Raw genomic sequence first — 14,460 nt, forward strand, 5'->3', positions numbered from 1 at the left:
CCCAGCCATCGGGCGAGCCCGAAAGCGAGGACTGCGATTGGCCGGCCGCTGTAAAGAGAGGAGCGCCGCCATTGGCTGCTTTCTGTCTCGCGCCGAGAGCGGGAAAGAGGCCCGCGCCGGTGATTGGCTGTGCCTGTCCTTGGCGGCGGCCTGGTGGGCCCTCCGAGGCGCTGCTCGCGTAGCGCCCTCCGCGGCCAGGATGAGGGGCCTGCCGGGGTCGCGCTCCGTCCGGGTGGCCCTCGCCGTGGCCGCCGCCGCGCTCCTCGTCCAGGTGCTGCGCAGCTGGGCCGCCGCCTCCAGCTCTGCCCGCCGCTTCGAGTTCGACCCGGAGGAGATCGCCCGGCTCGGGAAGCACCACGCCGGTGGGTAGGCCTCCCCTGGCCCTGGCAGCGTTACCGACCCGCATTCGTTCCTCAGTGTAGGCGCAGGCTCCGTCCAGGGATTGTAGTTTCTTTTATTGTCTGTGCAAAGGAATTTTGGACAGCATGAAGTTGCAAAGTCAATCAGTGAAGGTATCTGCCTGGAGGTGGCCTGGCTGCTGTGGCCTGGAGGCACCCTCAGTTTGGGAGGTCTTCACTGGCAATTGCAAAGTCAATCAGTGAAGGTATCTGCCTGGAGGTGGCCTGGCTGCTGTGGCCTGGAGGCGCCCTCAGTTTGGGAGGGACTCAGGACGGCTTCCAACAGGCAGCTATTCGATGCCGACACAATATAATAACATAACATTAAATACAATTAGCATACATTAAAAACAGTTATAAATATACATAAAATATGCATTAAAACAGTTTGCCGGTTCAAATCGTCATCCAAATCAGTCCATTGCGGTCCACTAAAACCTTAGCTTTCTCTTTCTTTGGAAGCTGGGCCTGTAAGAGCTGTCTTTTCTATAGGACGTATACTTTAAGCCCAGCGGGAAGCCTCAAAGAGAGGTTCTCAGGGATTTTTCTGAAGTGATGGTCTTTAGAGTCTTTAACGATACGTCTTTATTAAGGAACAAACAACAAATCTTCAATGGTTCAAACAACACTTCAAGGCTTTCTTAGTCTAGTCCTCAATGGGCTGGCACCTGACTTTAATTAACTGTACTTTCTCTGTAGGAAAAAAACCCCCTTTTTAACCTTTCCCAGGCTGTTTACTATCTATGCCTCATCAGTGTGGGTCCTACTACCGATTCCAAATGCGTCTGGGTATCAAGTAGACCTACCAGCCAAGGCTTGTAGATATTTCAGATGGAGTTCCATGGATCTGTAGTGCTGTCCTCCCTCAGAGAATTCTTTGAGAACTTCAGGGCTGTTTTCCCTCTGTTTGCTGTGAGGCTGTGAGCTCTCAGCCAGAGCCTTGGGACCTTTTCCCTGGAATTTCTGTTTACCCGAATGGTCTGTTCCCCTGGATGCTCTGGAGAAAGGAAGCTTTTCTACGGGACGAGCTGGTCTACATCATATAGCTTAGCTACCTTGTGTGAGACTGACCAAAAAGGGCTCCTTTCCCTCCCAGAGCCCTGAACAAGGGCGGAACCAAAGCTTAATTAAGATGGACAGGTGGCCTGCCCTATGATTGCAAACTTTAACAGAAAGAAAATAAAGTTGGAGCTCCTGGTACAGCCATACCAGTACAGGGTTTTTTTTTTTCCTACACAGGGTTCCTACATAGCAAAGGGTTTTTTTTTCCTACACAGAAGCTTTTAAACAGAGGCTGGATGGTGCGGGGGTGCTTTGAATGTAATTTTCCTGCTTGCTGGCAGAATGGGGTTGAACTGGATGGCTCACCAGGTCTCTTCCAACTCTAGGATTCTATACCAGTACTTGGGCCCTTTCTCCAGGTGTTTTGGACTTCAACTCCCACAATTCCTACTGACTGTTAGGAATTGTGGGAGTTGAAGTCCAAAACACCTGGAGAGAGGGCCCAAGTTTGCCCAAGCCTGGTTTAGCAGGCATGCCAATCAAGTTTGCAGATGACACCAAATTAGGAGGGAGAGCTAATACTCCAGAGTGAAGAGGCTAACGTGCGAAACCCCTTTTTAAGCAGGCAAAGCTTGTGGAACCCCCTAGTCTTGGTTTCCAATAAGGAACTAGAAGGCAGCGTAGACAGAAAAACACAGAGTTATTTGCAAATCAGCTGCAGGTGACCATCCTGAAAGGAAAGCCGCACACCAAAATGAGATCTTACATAGGATTCTTATAGTTTTTGCAGGTACAGTGCACTTCACAAACATCCTTGTTCTCACGCCCCCTCTCCTTTTCATTTTGTTTCATCCTGCACATGGCACCATTTGATCAGATGCTTACCAAAACAGCTCAGGAAAACACAACTTCCCAATTCCAATTTGACCTTCCAGACCTTCAATTGAGCTCTCCGAATCTCTAAAGAAGGTGGTTGCCTTTCTTTGCCCTGTCAGCCTGTTTTTCTCATAGCAGATTCTAACACTAAAGACTAAGCCTATTTATTTGATCAAACTATGCTTCATACCATTGCTATATATTAATCAAATTAAAGAGGTGTCCATTGTCCCCTTCATGTTCCTTGTTTCGTGTCTTGATTTTGGCATTTTTTAATACTGGTAACCAGATTCTATTCATTTTCATGGTGAAGGGGACAAGATTTAAGTAATAAATTGCAATGGTATGAAGAATACTATGAATTCTTCATACAATTCAAGAGAGATATTGACAAGCTGGAATGTGTCCAGAGGAGGGCGACTAAAATGATCAAGGGTCTGGAGAACAAGCCCTATGAAGAGCATCTTAAAGAGCTGGGGATGTTTAGCCTGAAGAAGAGAAGGCTGAGAGGAGATATGATAGCCATGTATAAATATGTGAGAGCTTGTTTTCCGCTGCCCTGGAGACTAGGATGTGGAACAGTGGCTTCCAACTACAAGAGAGGAGATTCCATCTGAACATGAGGAAGAACTTCGTGACTGCAAGAGCCGTTCAGCAGTGGAACTCTCTGCCCCGGAGTTTGGTGGAGGCTCCTTCTTTGGAAGCTTTTAAACAGAGGCTGGATGGCCATCTGTCAGGGGTGCTTTGAATGCAATATTCCTTCTTCTTGACAGGAAGTTGGACTGGATGGCCCACGAGGTCTCTTCCAACTCTATGATTCTATAATAAATAGAAAACCGTAGTCTTAGAAGAGTTTTAGATCAATGATCAATGCCTGCCATGGAAAACACACACATGAAAAGGTTGACAGGGCAATAAAATGGTAACCAAAAGGGAGCTCTTCCAACTGATCATTTTTGCAAATAGGGTCTTCACATTTGCAGTTTTGCCTTTTTAGGATTTTGTTGTGTTTTATGTTTATGTTTATTTTTTATGCGTCTTCCCTCTCATCTGTGGGGTTCTCTTCATCTTCTGTATTTGCCTTTCCTCATTGGTATTTTGTTAATGGTTTATTACGTCTTGGCATCTTCCCTCTTCTGTTTACTAATTATTTCTCATCCTGTTCTGATTTATCACTCTTAGTAAATTATTAAACAGGGAGGAAGAAAAGTCTCCCAGAATGGCAAGTCATAACACGGATGTTCTCTCTAGGTCTCCCAGTGTGACTCTACAGGCAGTTTCCCCCACTTAGGCAAAAGATTTTGAGAAAAAAAATACCTTTCTAAGAATTTCTAGGTCCTCTAATGTGATTCTGTGTTCCATTCCAGTGGAAATTGACCATAGGATTGTGCTGGAAACCTAGACCAGGAATGGGCAAACTTTGGCCTTCCCTCCAAGCATTTTGGACTTCAACTCTCACAATTCCTAATAGCCTACCAGCTGTTAGGAATTATGTTTATTATGTTGAAGTCCAAAACGCCTGTAGGGAGGGCCAAAGTTTGCCCATGCCTGGCCTAGGCATTCCTAGAGAAGTGTTCTCTCAGGTAAAAAAAATGCATTTTTTAAATTCATGGTTTTTCACTTATTATTTATTATTTATTTCAGTTACTTTTACCCCGCCCTTCTCACCCCCGAGGGGGGACTCAGGGCGGCTTACAAAGAAGGCACAATTCGATACCTATATCAAATATACAACATACAAAAAACACTTGAAATGATTAACAGATAAAAATCATCAATACACAGTAATACAATAACACAGTAATAGATTCACCGGGTTTCTGCAAATATAGGGCAGGTTGACTGTAAAGACCAGATGGCCTGATTGGACTACGGCAGCCCATTGAGAGGGCCTTGGTCACTGGGTTTTTTAAACTTCCTAGCTTTTCTACCCCCCCCCCCCCCCCCCAAAAGGTGGTTATGGAACAAAGCCTCACTTTGGGCATTTTATTGCCTGCAGGTTTGGACCACGAGCAGGCGTTTTCCAAGATCATTGTGGAACTGCGCAAGAAGCATCCTGGGCACATCCTGCCAGATGAGGACTTGCAGTGGGTCTTTGTCAATGCCGGGGGCTGGATGGGCTCCATGTGCCTGCTCCATGCTTCCTTCTCGGAGTACGTCCTGCTCTTTGGCACAGCGGTTGACACTGGGGGACATTCGGGTAAGATGGGTCGAACTGTTCCATCAGCAAAGAGGGAATGCATGCTTTCTTTTCGTAGGTCCCCATTTGCAAAACTTGGGTTCAGGCTCAGCTAGCGTTTTGTCACTGTGTTAATTGGGCAAGGTGGCATAGTGCCTTGGAGTTGAACAAGACATCCCTTGTGTCTTGTTCAGTGTCCATATCCTACCTTCAAACTTTGGCTTTCCTTGTCAATAGCTTTGTGAATCATGCACCCTGTTTTAGGTAACTGGGAGCACGATACCTGCCTTAAACGGTGCTGTCTCCACCTGTAGCACATTACCAAACCATGGAAATATCAATCTCCCCTATCATGGACTGTGAAGGAGGAGGACTGAAGGAAGCCTGTATAAAAAACATGGACAAACTTCAACTCTCCATGTGTTTTGGACTCCAATTCCCACAATTCGTAACATCCGGTAGTGGGAGTTACAGTCCAAAACACCTGGAAGAGGGCCTGCAATAAGGTTGTGTGAAATCTTATTTTTGGGATCCAAGGTTCTCTCTATATATTTTTATGTATTCATAAAGTGTTTGATAGTTGCCAAGAAAAAAAAATTATTGCAAGTATTTATTTATTTACAGCTTTTATATTCCGCCCTTCTCACCCCGCAGGGGACTCAGGGCGGATTACAGTGTACACATATATGGCAAACATTCAATGCCAATTTGACATACAACATATACAGACATAGAGGCTATTTAACTTTTTCTGGCCGCCAGGGGATCTGTCGCTTTCATCGTCCATCTACGACACTGATGAAGTACTTCTGCATTCCCAGCATGCTTTTTTGCTGGAGTCTTTTTTATGGCCTCATAAATCAGTTAATTTAGCCTCCCCAACTTTAAGGTGGTACCTTATTTTCCTACTTGACAGATGCAACTGTCTTTCGGGTTGCAAAGGTCGACAACAGGCTACACAATGGTTGGAAACTCACTCCAACCCAGGCTGGCTTCGAACTCATGACCTTTTGGTCAGAGTGATCTTAATGTAGCTGACACTCAGCCAGCTGTCATTGCCTTTTCCTCAGAAGCATAATGGGAAAATTATAATCCTTAAGAGCAGGCAACTTTCAGTATTGATTCACACTGAGTCCCAGGCCTTAACTGTTGACTTTTTTATTATTATTATTATTATTTTGCGCCATCCCTTATAGGACGTTACTGGGCTGATATTTATGACACAGTCATCTCAGGGACCTTTCGGCAGTGGAAAGAGGGAACAACCAAAAGCGAGATCTACTACCCAGGTGAGTTTCCTTTTCGTTTGTAGGAGCAGCCTCCAGATGCCATGAATACTTTTTGAACCTTAAAAATTGCATTAGGCACTTTGGCTAGTGGATGCAACAGCACTTTGAACATGGAACTGGACCTGATGACTTACGATAATTGGAAACAGATATTATAATAATAATAATAATAATAATAATAATAATAACAACAACAACAAACTTTATTTATACCCCGCTCCATCTCCCTCCAGGGGGACTCGGTGTGGCTTACATGAGGCCACGCCCAAAAATATAGTAACACAATATAACACAAAAGCATAACAAAACCAGAAAATAAAATACATAAAATGCAAAACCAATATAATAAGCGAACAGCAAAAACAAATCAAACATTGAAACACAAGAGGATTAGTCTGGGCAGGACCGAACTCAATGATAAAAATTTATGGTTTTATACTGTTGTTATTGATGTGGCATCGAATTGCTGCCTACGTTAGCCGCTCTGAGCCGCCCCCCCCAGGGGGGGTGTGTGTGAAAAGGCCAGGGTAAAAATGCTATAAATAAATAAATATCAGCGAAAGAAGTAGTCACACAGATCTAAAACTGGTTTTATAGTCGCTATATTGATTACACAGACAAACAGGAAACACTCACTCAGCATTCAATCCAGTTGCATTCTTTCATCCATACTCACCACCTTCTGCATTTCAGGCCTTTTTTGGCGGGTGCCCAGACTGTGTATTCCCCTGCAGATCTGACACTCTTTTCCATGACTAAAATATCCCTTTATGTAACAGTTTTTCCTGTTGTTTGTTGTTCTCTTGATTGATTGACTTGTTATTCAGCTAAGATTAGCTGAATCTCCATCAATTTCCGGACAGATGTTGTTTTTTTTCCTGTCAAGAGCCATTGTTTTGGTTTATATATACTAAAGTATAAGCCAAGTTTTTCAGCCCTTCTTTTAGGCTGAAAACCCCCCTCGGCTTATACTTGAGTCGAAGTTATTTATTTGTTTTCTCTGTTATTGTTATTATTATTACATTTATTATTTTACTCTATTATTAGTACAGTTACATTATTTACTTTATTATTATTTTATTAAATTTATTATTTTACTCTATTTTTATTGTTATTACATGTACATTATTTTACTTTATTATTATTTGTATTACATTTATTGTTTTACTCTATTATTATTATTATTATTGTTACATTATTTTGCTCTATTATTACTGTTATTACATTTCCATTATTTTACTCTATTATTCTTTTCATTAAATGTATTACTTTAATCTATTTTTATTATTACATTTACATTATTTTACTTCATGATTATTTTATTACATTTATTATTTTACTCTATTATTATTACATTATTTTACTCTATTACTGTTATTACATTTCCATTATTTTACTCTATGGTTATTCATTTTTATTATTTATTTATTAGCTACATTTCTATACCGCTTTTCTCACATAATAAATGGCAAATGGCAAATTCAGTGGCTCACATATATATAAAAATATCACATATCTAAATCGATAACATATAACTGTAGATAAAAACCGTTAAAACTATCGAAACATCAAACATAGGCATAAGCATGAAACATATTAATGCTGCAATTAACAATGTAGACCCCGTCTCTTCCTCCCCCCCCCCCCCCCCAACTCTCTCTCCATAGCATTTCAGCCCTTCCCTTTATACCCTCCCTGCTCTCCGCCACATACCAACAGACACAACGTTATTTAGGTACAGATTGAATACAAAATGGGGAGGGTAAAAAAAAAGTCCTGGGCCTTCTTGGGGGATGGTAAATGTGATATGAGGTTCTTGGGGCGGGTGGAAGGAGAGTCTTATCTGATGATGGTAGTAGGCTACTGATCAGTTTCGTAGAAGTCCAGAGGAACATAGATTTTATCAGTTGTGGTGTCATAAGTTAGGTGTGAGATATCACTTGCCAGTAGACTGAGGATAGGGAAGGGCAACGACGTGCAGCTGCCCCTGAGGAGAGTTGGTGTGTAGGCTGCACCTTGCACTCTGGAGTTGCTGAAGTCTCCTGGCCTCCTTTTCACCTCCTCCTTGCTGGCTGTTGGAGGGAGGGGGCAGCGAGGTGTAGCTGCTGCCGAGGAGGGTTGGTGTGTAGGCTGCACCTTATTTTTGTTACATTTATTATTTTACTCTATTATTATTGGAAGGATACGTAAGCACATTGACATTGAAGAAGGTTAGAATAATGGTTTAATCAGAGTTGGACAGTCTTATGTTAAATTACAGTTTTATGTAAATATTCAAAATCATTTAACCTACTGGTGCCTAAATTAATGTAATTTTATTGGTATGTATTTTTATTTTGAAACTTACCAGTAGCTGCTGCATTTCCCACCCTCGGCTTATACTCGGGTCAATATGTTTTCTAGGCCTGGACGGTTTCGTTTCGTTAATTCGTAATTCGTTAATAATTCGTTAATTTTTCCAGTTACAAAACGATAACGAACCATTCTGGAGCAATCATTAAAAAAAACGAATTTTTAAACACGTTTTGTAAATGCTTCGTATTTCGTTATTGTATTCGTTTCGTTATTGTTCTGAGGTCGTTTCGTTATTATTTCCGCATGTCTGGGCCAGTTTTATGGTTTAATTAGTGAAAAAAAATTATAATATCACACCAACAGTCAAGAACAGAGGGAGAGGGAAGCTTCAGAAATTTTTGGAGGTTTTTTAGTGTATTTCGCGGTCGCGTCCGCCATTAACGAATCGATTCGTTATTGTTTCGGAAATCGATTCGTTAATTTTTTACCATTTACGAAATTTCGTAAATATCGAACTTTTTAAAAGGAAAATTTTGTAATTATTTTAAATATCGAAACAAAAAAAAAACCCCAAATACAAATCGATTTTAGAAACAAATTTTTGCGTTGTTACCCAATCCTAATGTTTTCCCATTTTATTTTTTTGGGGTAAAATTAGATGCCTTGGCTTATATCCAGGTCAGCTTGTACTCGAGCATTTCTGGTAACTTAAATAAGTATAAGGACATTAGGCATGCCCCAACTTTGGCAGTCTTTAAGAGAAGCCTGAAAACGTGGCTGTTCCAGTGTGCTTTCCCAGAATAAGGAAACCCTAAGCAACTTGTCCCTAATCGCACTTTACTTTGATCTAGGATTGTCTGCTCACTCCATCTCTCTCCAAATACCTATCCTAGTTATATGTCACCTTGTCATGCCCAGCATTTTTAAAATTTTAATTATTACAATTGGCCTGCCATAGGTTTTTAATGCATCGTGGTGTTATTGTTACTGTTTATTGCTTTGTTTATGAGTTTATTTATTGTCTGTATTGTTGTTGTTGCTTTTTTATTGATGTAATTGGGCTCGGCCTCTTGTAAGCCGCAACAAGTCCCTCGGGAGATGGTAAAAGGTAAAGGTAGTCCCCTGACATTAAGTCCAGTCATGTCTGACTCTGGGGTGTGGTGCTCATCTCCATTTCTAAGCCGAAGAGCCAGCGTTGTCCGTAGACACCTCCAAGGTCATGTGGCCACTGGCATGACTGCATGGAGCGCCATTACCTTCCCGCCGGAGCAGTACCTATTGATCTACTCACATTTGCATGTTTTCGAACTGCTAGGTTGGCAGAAGCTAGGGCTGATAGCGGAAGCTCACACCGCTCCCCGGAATCGAACCTGCGACCTTTCGATCAACAAGCTCAGCAGCTCAGTGCTTTAACCCACTACGCCACCGGGGGCTCCTTCGGGAGATGGTAGCAGGGTATAAATAAAGGATTATTATTATTATTATTATTATTATTATTATTATTATTAAATAAGTATTGTCTCTGACCATATAAACAGGTCCTATTTACCCAAGAGTTCTCAGGTCAATTATGTCAGCAGTTTATCAGTTTTCCTCCATCAGAACTTTTCTTCACCGCCTTTGTTTCTCCATAATGTCATTTTTAGGGTGGTATCCTCAGCCCTGGCAAGCCTTAGTAGGTCCTTAATCAGACTCTAATCATACAGTTTCATTCAATTGGCACATCACACAGAGGCAAAGGAGTAATGTGAAACTCTGAGTGAACTATTGATTGTGTCCTCTGTCTGTCCGTGCAGGTGACACCATTGTCCACCACTCTGGAGAGGCCACCTCGGTGCAGTGGAGTGCCGGCACATGGATGGTGGAGTACGGCCGCGGTTTCATCCCCTCGACGCTCCCTTTTGCCCTGGCTGACACCGTTTTCAGCACTCAGGACTTCCTCACGCTCTTCTACACTGTGCGTGTTTATGTCAAGGGGCTGCTCTTGGAGGCCAACACCTACTTCAGCGACAGCAGCCAGTGAGCCCTTGCTCTTCCTCTCCCTTCCAGGAAAGCTTCTTGTTCCCTCTCTCCTTGGCTGAGTCTTGTGAAAGAGGGCTTGGAGAGCTCATGCCCTCGCCTCTGTCCACATCCACATGAAGCTGAAGGCGTGGTAGAGATATCCCAGCAAATGAAAAGGAGGGTTAAGGGAGCCGTGACATATAACCCTTGATCTATATATTTCTTATTACCGGAATGTCTTTCTCTCATGTATTTCTGTAAATCAGGCATGAGCAAACTTCGCCCCTCCTTCCAGATGTTTTGGACTTCAACTCCCACAATTCCTAATTGTGGGAGTTGAAGTCCAAAACATCTGGAGGGCCAAAGTGAATAGATGTCTGCTTTAAATAGATGTCTGCTGTCTTTGCCATGCTCTGCGAAGTGATTATTGGGTATTTTGTGGAATGAGCATGACCGAGCATTCAGGGTATCTTGGGGCTACACCTGGGAGAAAGAGCAAAAGAATCATTCTCTTAACATGTTTACGTGGTCTTGATATGACGGAGCCTCCAAAGACGCAACCCACCAGGCTCTGGTGATGCTTAGCTTTTGCATTTCCAGGTGGGCAGGTGCTTGATCTTGCCCCACCCCACTGAAATGCATCGAGGTTGAGCGACAGCCGCAGAGCATGGGAAATCTAGTCCTTAAATTATATATTTGCACTACTGTGTCACACAGACAAATAGAGACTTCCTGCTAAATTCACTCTAATTTCTGCCCCTCATTGGAACCCAACTCGGGTTTTTTTGTTTACGGTTATCTAAATATTTCTTGCTCAGTCCATAAATTTGATAATCAAATTCAACAGCACCCTGTGAAGGGGAGGCATCTGTTTCGGTTATTTATTTGGTGTTGACTTCTGTTGGGTGTACGTTCTGCAGGAATGGCTTAAGTTGTGTTTCTCTGGAAAATCATCCTGTTCTGTTTGTGGATAGTCAACAAGCCCACCTTCTTTATTTGGGTCAATGTATGTTGATGGATTGCAGAGAGTCAACTTGAAAAGCGAGTTTGATCCCTCTGACATGCTTCCCTGGCCCCTCACTGGACGGATCTATGTGGCTGAAGCTAATCCGGTGTGGCGCGATGAGTTCCCAGTTTGCATTGCTAACTTGGTTTACCTTGTACATTCTAGTTGTTTGATAGAAACACAAACCTAAGGAGTCAGTGATTGGAACTGATTTTCCTTCTGTCCCCTCACCCAATGGGTCTCCCCTTTTTCAGAAGACCTCATCCATATTGAGAGCCACCATCCATTGCCTTAACTTAGAGCCTTATTCTGGTGGCCTCTTTAGCTATGCACGCATGCACTTCTACCATATATGTGGATATGTATATATACCTCCTAACGTTGATGTCTCTGTCAAGTATTCAGGTGGCAATTGTTCCCAAGGATGCCTTTTCAGTGAGCCCTTCGATTAGAGTAACAGATGAACAGTTGGTCTAGACCAGGGGTCCACAAACCTTTTAACCAGAGGGCCAGAACGCAGTTTGTTCAGCACCTTCCAAGTCGGTCAGCCTTTGGCATGTGAGGGGAGTTCTCATCCAGTCTCAGCCACTGATTGAGGTTCTGGGTTTTAGCCTGCCACTTTTAGACTCTTGCTTGCTGAGGTGATCCTGTTAGTATCTCTGTAGAACAGGGATCCTCAAACTTTTTAAATAGAAGGCCAGATCACAGTCCCTCAAACTGTTGGAGGGCCGGATTATAATTTGAAAAAAAAATTGAATGAATTCCTATGCACACTGCACATATCTTATTTGTAGTGCAAAAATCACTTTAAAACAATACAATAATTAAAAAGAAGAACAATTTTAACAAATATAAACGTATTAGTATTTCAATGGGAAGTGTGGGCCTGCTTTTGGCTGATGAGGTAGGATTGTTGTTGTTGTGTACTTTCAAGTCTTTTCAGACTTAGGTTGACCCTGAGTGAGGGCCGAGTAAATGACCTTGGAGAGCCATATCCAGCCCCCCGGGCCTTAGTTTGAGGACCCCTGGTCTCGAATGTGTTCCTTTTCATTCTACGGTTCTTGATACAGACTCCTGGTGGGAATCAAGAGCTGTTAGGCTCAAAAATAACCCTCTCTGGGGGTGATTCCACCAAAAATATAGCAGAGTGCAGGATGCACAGTTCACAAGCAGCAGAAACTACATGTAGTGAGCAAGGATTGACTTCCTTTCAACAGGATGGAACAGGGTTGCAGATCCACAACTCATACGATCAAAAATAATTTGTTTATTGAAGATAAAAGAAATCCATTCTAGATAGGAAAGGTTCTTGGAGCTGACTAGCTTCACTGAGCTATCTTCTAAGGAAAAATGAATAATAATAATAATAATAATAATAATAATAATAATGGGTTGTTGTAGGTTTTTCGGGCTATGTGGCCATGTTCTAGAGGCATTTTCTCCTAATGCAAAACAACAGAGAGTAAACAATCAGGCACATCAAATCACTCTCAACAAAAGATTCCCCCCAGGCACTTCCAAGCCATTAAATGCTAATCAAGGTGGTCAGTTGAAACATTCACACCTAGCTGCAGCAGACAAAAGTCCTTTGTCCCACCCTGGTCATTCCACAGGTATATAAACCCTTTTTCCTAGTTCCAACAGACCTCACTACCTCTGAGGATGCTTGGCATAGATGCAGGCAAAACGTCAGGAGAGAATGCCTCTAGACCTTGGCCATACAGCCCGAAAAAAACTAAAAAACCCGGGGAGGAGATAGTGCCATGCAAAGATCAGTAAGACAACCCCCCCTCCTTTTAACCCCTTCTTCAACAACCTAGCTAAAAGAAATTGGGGAGGAATCCCTAAGTCTATCTAGGCTAGCTACTCATTGAGAGCTGGAGACTTGTGCAGTCAGGGATGAAACCCAACAACTCCAAATTATCTAAACTTAGTTTGAATTTAAGGGGACAGGACCAAATCCAGGGATGATTTGGAGGGAGTTGAAGATCTTAAAGGGCTGAGAAGGTGTTATAGTTCTGTGATAGCATTATTCCCCCTGCCTCTGTGATGCCACCATTTCCTCAACAGACTCAAATCTTCCCTTGTTGGTAGCCTTCTTTTTTTTATCCCAGAATGTCCCGTCATGCCAGGATTCCCAGGGAGGAAAACTTGGAGCTGCCCAAGACAGCAAGTGTTTTGCCATTCCCCCAACTTTAAAGATCTTTCTTTCCACTGCCCTTCAGAAGTCCTCCATCCTTCTTTCGTGGTCTGCAAATGATATCAACTAGTTCAAAACAGTCAGAAATCTGAACTCGTGGTGGTGGTGCTTCATTGTTTGCTGCAGAAGTTGTCTGAAGTTGCTGCTGAAGTTGTCTCCCAAGCAGGCGTTGTGTACATGTGCCCTTTGTATCCTACAATAATGTATACATAATATAGGTAAGGATGGGGGATCATGTAGTCCTCCAGGTGTTAATAAGGCTGCAATTTCCAATATATTTCTCACAATTGCCTAGGCTTACCAGAGCTGCTGGGAGTTGTGATCCAGACACATATGAAGGATTAGTGTAAGGGAATTCCTGCAGCTGATGAGCCTATATTCTGGCACCTAAATGGACCCCTTTCTTCTCCCCTACCTTCTTCATTTGGGTCAATGTGTGTTGATGGATTGCAGAGAGTCAACTTGCTTGCAGGCTCCCTCCGCCCTCTGCTAGCCCCTCTTTGTGGGGCGACCCCAAGGGCATGCATTAGCAGCATGCAGGAGGTGGCCAGTCCTGGACCGTCCCTTCTGTCGCCTTGTAGCCATCAGGCAGTCATGTAGCATGTGTCCGGTTCCTGTCTTGATTGCTGCAAACGTGTCTTGAACGCATATCAGATCCTGGTTGTTTGTTTGCCAACTATTGTTTGAGAGTCAATCAGTGTGTATGATTGTCAGGGGGGAAAAATACAACGGACCATGATTAAACTTGTCTTTGTGTGTCTTCCTTTGCTTGTCATTGAAACCTGTCATTGAAACTGGGTGTTTGCCTTACTTCTGCAAAGTTTTTTTTTATTGGGTATCGAGTGAGCTGTTAAGTCAGTGGTTCTCAACCTTCCCAATGCTGCGACCCCTTAATACAGTTCCTTATGTTGTGGTGATCCCCCAACCATAAAATTATTTTCATTACTACTTCACAGCTGTAATTTTGCTACTGTTATGAATGTAAATATCTGAAATGCAGGATGTGTTTTCATTCACTGGACCAAACTTGGCACAAAGACCCGATACGCCCAAATTTGAATACTGGTGGGATTTGGGGGGATTGATTCCATCATTTGGGAGTTGTAGTTGCTGGGATTTATAGTTCACCTACAATCAAAGAGCATTCTGAACTCCACCAGTGATGGAATTGAACCAAACTTGGCACACAGGAATCATAGAATCAAAGAGTTGGA

General features: G+C 42.8%; 1 protein-coding gene across 1 annotated transcript; it reads left to right on the forward strand.

Moving 5' to 3' along the window:
* Nucleotides 1-116: 116 nt before the first annotated feature.
* On the forward strand, nucleotides 117-13,990 carry SIGMAR1 (sigma non-opioid intracellular receptor 1). Its single transcript, XM_060761147.2, has 4 exons — nucleotides 117-362; nucleotides 4,276-4,476; nucleotides 5,652-5,744; nucleotides 9,836-13,990. Exons 1-4 carry the CDS (start codon nucleotides 200-202, stop codon nucleotides 10,060-10,062), a joined length of 684 nt encoding a protein of 227 aa, XP_060617130.2. The 5' UTR covers nucleotides 117-199; the 3' UTR covers nucleotides 10,063-13,990.
* Nucleotides 13,991-14,460: the final 470 nt, after the last annotated feature.

Source organism: Anolis sagrei, chromosome 2 (genome assembly GCF_037176765.1).
Source record: "Anolis sagrei isolate rAnoSag1 chromosome 2, rAnoSag1.mat, whole genome shotgun sequence".
Lineage (NCBI taxonomy): Eukaryota > Metazoa > Chordata > Lepidosauria > Squamata > Dactyloidae > Anolis > Anolis sagrei.

Excerpts from the sequence above, each read along its gene's own strand:
- SIGMAR1 (XM_060761147.2), top strand. The coding sequence starts at position 200 with ATGAGGGGCCTGCCGGGGTCGCGCTCCGTCCGGGTGGCCCTCGCCGTG. Across the intron at positions 363-4,275 it reads GCTCGGGAAGCACCACGCCG|GTTTGGACCACGAGCAGGCG; the intron begins GTGGGTAGGCCT and ends TATTGCCTGCAG. Across the intron at positions 5,745-9,835 it reads AAGCGAGATCTACTACCCAG|GTGACACCATTGTCCACCAC; the intron begins GTGAGTTTCCTT and ends CTGTCCGTGCAG.